Source organism: Stegastes partitus, unplaced genomic scaffold (genome assembly GCF_000690725.1).
Source record: "Stegastes partitus isolate 25-593 unplaced genomic scaffold, Stegastes_partitus-1.0.2 Scaffold656, whole genome shotgun sequence".
Lineage (NCBI taxonomy): Eukaryota > Metazoa > Chordata > Actinopteri > Pomacentridae > Stegastes > Stegastes partitus.
Window position 1 is genome coordinate 1 of NW_007578387.1, and position 5,282 is coordinate 5,282.

A 5,282-nucleotide genomic window follows, 5' to 3' on the forward strand; every position below is an offset into this window, starting at 1 on the left:
AAAACGACATGCTATAGTATGACTTTTTTTTTCAGGCCAAAACACATAATGTGTCATATTTCAGGAAATACTTTCCCAAAGTGTTTTCTACCACATGCATGATAGTATTTGCACTATTTACTACATCCTGACATGTTTTCACGACATTCTGAGACATTACCTTTTTTAGCGAAAAACGACATGCTATAGTATGACTTTTTGTTATCAGGCCAAAACACATATTTTTTTTTTTCGGTGAGGACACCTGGGATCTTTCTGCGTGGAGTCTCCATGTTCTCCTCGTGCAGCGTGGGTTCTCTCCAGGTTCTCCAGCTTCCTCCAAGAGTCCAGAAACATGCTGAGGTTAATTGGCGATTCTAAATTCTAGACTCCAGCTCCACCCTAGTGAGGATTAAGCAGTGTATAGATAATGGATGGATGGATGGAAAAAGTATACAATAAGTTTCCTCCATTTTCTCAGTTACCGAGGGGTCCCACCATATCAAATATATGACTGGATTAGAAGCAACATAAGAAAGGTGTGAGAAATGGCTAAACCGTCACAAACAAACGTCATCCAGGAGCTAAAATGTTATAAAAATGCAGTTTAGATTGCAGTTGACATTTGAAATCCTCAGTCACAGCCACAGACTGTGAAAATGTGACACAGTATGAAATAAAACAGAACGAGACCAAAGCTTTTCTTGTGTTGATATCTTTATAATGAAATTCATGAAGTATACACAATGCATTCTACACTATTACAATTTCCACACGTTGATAATGTTTTTGTCGTTGGATGATAAAGCTACGTTTTGGCATTTAATTAACCAAACAGCAGTCAGACTGAGAAGCTTGGAGCCAGAAAACAAAACAAAAAACTTAAAAAAAAACAAAACATTAAAAACATAAAACATTGTGGATTAAACTGTAGCACGGCAGCAGGTGGGCGGGTACAAGTAGGTAACATTAGTTATAGTTACGGAGTAGAAAATCATAAACAAAACTTCAATATTCATTTGTTTTTTTTAAATGTTCGTTATGTACAACCCAGTGCCTTTACAGGGATTTGTTTCAACATGTAGATTCCGGCCAATCAGATTCCACCTTTCCACCTAGACAGGAAGTAATTTACAGTTAATTTTAGAAGCTTTTTTCTTTTTTTTTTTAAATGTATGAACAGAAATCGGAAAATTGTTGAACCCCATTATGAGTCGGCTTAAATGTGAAAACGCACACAAGCACTTTGTAAACTCCGCCCATCTCCTCTGGACCGATTTAGACCGTTTGACCTCTGATGACTTCACCCTGGAGTTCCGCGACACTGATCCACGCTGCAGGTGCAGAGTTACGCTGCCGCTTGTTGACTGGCGTCTTTATGCGTTTGACTTTTTCTGCCCCGACGCTACACAACATTATATTTATACGCACTCGATTGCCACTTCAGTATTTAAATCCCTCTCAGGCCTCGGTAGCATCTGCCTGCCGAGCACGTCGAACGCTTTGAATTTATCAAGGAAATGTTTCACGGGGATTTTTTTTGATAAAGCCGATCAATTCCTGCAGATTCTTTTTGTGAGCTGAGGTGTTTTTCTTTTTGGTGCTGCGGTTATCCTGTTCCTGCTCATCCCAAAGGTGCTCCGCTGAGCCGAGTGCAGGCAGCTGGAAAAAATACAAGTTTCTGTCATGTTTCTGGAGCCATCTTGAGACGACGCTTTATCACACAGCTATGAAGAGGTGCGCCCGGAGACGAGCAGCATCTGAGCTGCAGGGACTCTACCGTAGGCCGAGATAACAATCTAATCACTGGCAGTACGTATTATAGAGGGGTTTAATGCAAAAAAGACAACAGAACCTACAAAACGCAGCATTCAGACATCGTAGTTTGGTGACGAGTCACACAAGCTCGACTCGTCCGGCATCAGAAGCTAAAGTGAGGCCAAGAATCAACCATTGCCATCCGTCTTCTTCACCTTTCACTGCTTTTTCCTGCATTCTTGTGCTGGTTTTAAACTCTCAGGTGACCTTTTGCCTTTTGCAGCTGATTGTATTGTTTTCGTTGTCCTTGCACTCTCCTCTGTACAGATGGACTCTCATCTTGACTCCGTCTTTCAGATCTAAAACCTCTTGACCCCGTCTGCATGTATAGAGGTCATGCATTTCTGCTCTAAAGACCAAAGTTAACTCGTACATATGGTGGGTTTTTTTTCATCCTAGAAGACACATCATGAGCCAAACGACATGTCAACACCACGGCCGAGCGTTTCCACCGTCTCATAAACACCCAAGACTGACAAACCCAACAAGCTAATCCCGTCAACTCAACTTGTTCTCCTCGTCAGAATCTGTGTCCGGCTCTAACGGCTGAGTTACTCCGACGCTACTCGAGAGCAGCTGAGCAGTGTTGGAGCAGCTGGTGTGCTCGAGCTGCAGCTGAGGTGGAGGCAACAGTGCAATGACATCTAAGCCATCTTCAGGAGTACTTTAATGGAAAAAAAAGCGGCCAAATATGTAATTTATGGGTTTAATCGTCAACCAGAGAGGTACAACTATAGACTGTTGTCCACTTTTTTCTACATCTAACGGGTCTCCATTAATGCTTAGTGTTATCCAGAAGGTCTGACTGAACTGTAAACACAACACGGGCCGCCGCTCTGCTCAACAAAGCATTAACGCAACCCCGCCAGTCAAAGGTGAAAGGTCGCGGAGCAGCTGGTGCCAGGAAAAGGACGAGGCGGGTTTAACGGGAGCGTAGAAGGAATTACTGCTGTCTGTCTGTGTGTGTTTTCCCGTTACACATCCGTCGCGTCACTCTGGGTTCCAACAACGTTCCTAAATAAACTGTGCGACACACGTCGAGGTTTGCGTGCTTTCGAGCTCTTTTAGTTTCTTTGTGCTGGGAGATCCAAAGCAAGCAAACCTCGAGCTTCGTGTCTGAAATGTGAGGAAAGTTACGCTGCTGCTGCTTTTTGTGACGACAGCGTTTAAGCTTCTGATTCGACCATAAATTACATAATCCACCAGCATCATCTTTATCGACCTTCAGATCAAGGCTTTGTCAGCAAAAACTTCTCTTTAGCATCATTCATATACACATTTTAAACATTTAAAGGAAACTAGACAACCAGGAAAAACTGTTTTTTTCCCTCCCTTACATGCATGCACACACTCGTAACCTTAGTGCTTTTTTTTTTCTTTCCCTTGGACTTTCACGCGCTCGCCGTCGCTTTTCTCCTGCACACACAGTTTTTACACGACACGTTTTCAGTCAAATATTTATGAACATTTTTTTTCTCCCAAACACGCCTCACAGTCGAAACACACAAAAAAAGAAAAGAAAAACAAACATGCGCACTTACACACACACATCCTCTTTACATGAGCACATTCGTGAACATACATAGAAAAAAGAAAAGGTACTGTTCAACGTAAATTAGAAAAAAGCTCAGTTTTCGAAAAGGCGTCTATTAGCTCTCGTACCTAAAACAAACAAAAAACGGTTAATGTACAGGGACCGGTTGGTTTGTGCCAGTAGTTTAAGGTAGGGGGGGAGCGCACAGAGCGGTAAGGAAGGACGGAGTGTTTTCTTCTCTATCCCGTGAGGACAGCTGCAGTTCTGATGTCCTTACCTTCCTTCTGTGGGTCTTTAATATCAGCAGTACAAAGACAGAAATCAATGAAGCATTTCTCTTATTATTATTATTATTTTTTTGTGTGTCTTTCGGTGACCGGTGGAAGCACATCGTCTCTGTGGGAGAACTTCATCTTGTGTTTTTCGACCCCTTCTCATCAGCATCGGTCGGCTGTAGTCATTCGGGGCGGAGGAGGAGGAGGAGGAGGGAGGTTGAAGTAGTTTGGATCGGGTGGGACGAAGGAAACACGAGGGCTTTTTTTTTTAATAAGAGTAACACGAGTCTGTAGCAAAGGTGATCCTGGGATTTAACGGTTAATGTTTAAAGTTATGGCCCGGCGGGTTAAGGGGTCCAGAGGTTTCAGCGTGATGAGTCGCTCCGAGCTCCACACTGGTTAAAACTGGCTGGATGGAAGGGGGGGGGGTTATTCAGTTAGGTGGTCTCCTTGCCCTGGGTCCCGGTGACGGTCTTGATGGAGCTGAGCGTTCGGTTGAACCAGGTCTTCTTGGCGGCCTGCACCTCGTTGAGAGCCAGACCCAGATGGTGCTCCAGGTCCTAAATGAAGAAGAAGAAAAAACAGTCACTGTGAATGTCACAAGAACAAGAGTCAAAAAAAAAAACAAAACGTCTGCCAATAAATAAAACTCTATTTTTGCCTCTCCTCCATTGACAGCTTCCCTTCTCCCTCTAAGGGATGTCATTAATCATAAAATCCTCCTCCAAGATGAAATCCTTCCTCTTTGACATCGCTCCCGAAAATCTCCTCGAGCGGCTCTTTGTTGCAGTCAGAAAATAGTTCTGTCTGTTTTCCTTCAAACGCGCCACGATTTAGCCTTTATCTGAGCAACCAAACTGACCTAAATTACAGTAAACGACGGTAGCGGTGCTCACGTATAATTATAAAACACTTCACGATTGTGTTTCAGAGCTCCCCGCTGTAATGAAACTGACTCTTTTCTAATTTCTGCTTCAGACACTGTTGATCACAGCAGCAGCGCCGTCGCTCAATAAGTTAATTAAGCCGAGCCCACCAATAACGCTTCAACCACGTCTTGTTAGCGGTAAACTCTCTGTTTTGATTCGTTGGGCCTCAGCTGCCCCGGCATGTACTTAATGTTACGCTAGCTGATAAAGTCACTGGAGTAGAAACATGGCCTCCCTTTTCATTTCCATGCAGGTGATGCTGTGGTTCATACAAGCCGAGATAATAAGAAATAAACATCCCTCAACATCCCGTATCTAAACAACTGGAGTGACTGGGGATAGATCTCCTATTTCGTTGTAAAGGCAGCAGCATCGTCCCAGTGAAATTACATCTGGTATGTTGAATGTGCTGCTGCTACACAGGCTGGTACAACAAACACTGGAGGTTATATAGAAGCTAGGAAGCGTCTCCAGCTATGGGGCAGGAGGGCGACACAGTCACACGGGTCCGAACCGTGTATTACCTGGATTTTGCACTCAGCCTCCACAAGTTGCAGTTTGGTCTGGGCCAGCTCCAGCTCCATCTCCCTCAGCTGGTTCTTCAGACCCTCCTTCTCCTCATCCATCTCCTCGGTTCCCCCCGCGGGCGTCGACGTCACCGCGGCCCGGACGCGACCCTCTTTGTTGAAAAGGCTGCTGCACTTCTCACAGCCTTCGACTTTGGACTAGAGGAAGAGACAGAAAGAT

The 5,282-nt window shown here is 44.2% G+C and overlaps 1 protein-coding gene across 2 annotated transcripts in view; it reads right to left on the reverse strand.

Moving 5' to 3' along the window:
- Nucleotides 1-678: 678 nt before the first annotated feature.
- Nucleotides 679-5,282, reverse strand: part of rabgap1 (RAB GTPase activating protein 1) — a 78,533-nt gene continuing 73,929 nt past the window's right edge. For both annotated transcript variants that reach the window (XM_008290115.1, XM_008290114.1), the window contains 2 exons: nt 5,060-5,260; nt 679-4,166 (listed from right to left, as the gene is read on the reverse strand). In XM_008290115.1, the coding sequence (XP_008288337.1) occupies nt 4,044-4,166; nt 5,060-5,260 (324 nt within the window). In that variant the 3' untranslated portion in view covers nt 679-4,043. The remainder of the gene's footprint in view (nt 4,167-5,059; nt 5,261-5,282) is intronic.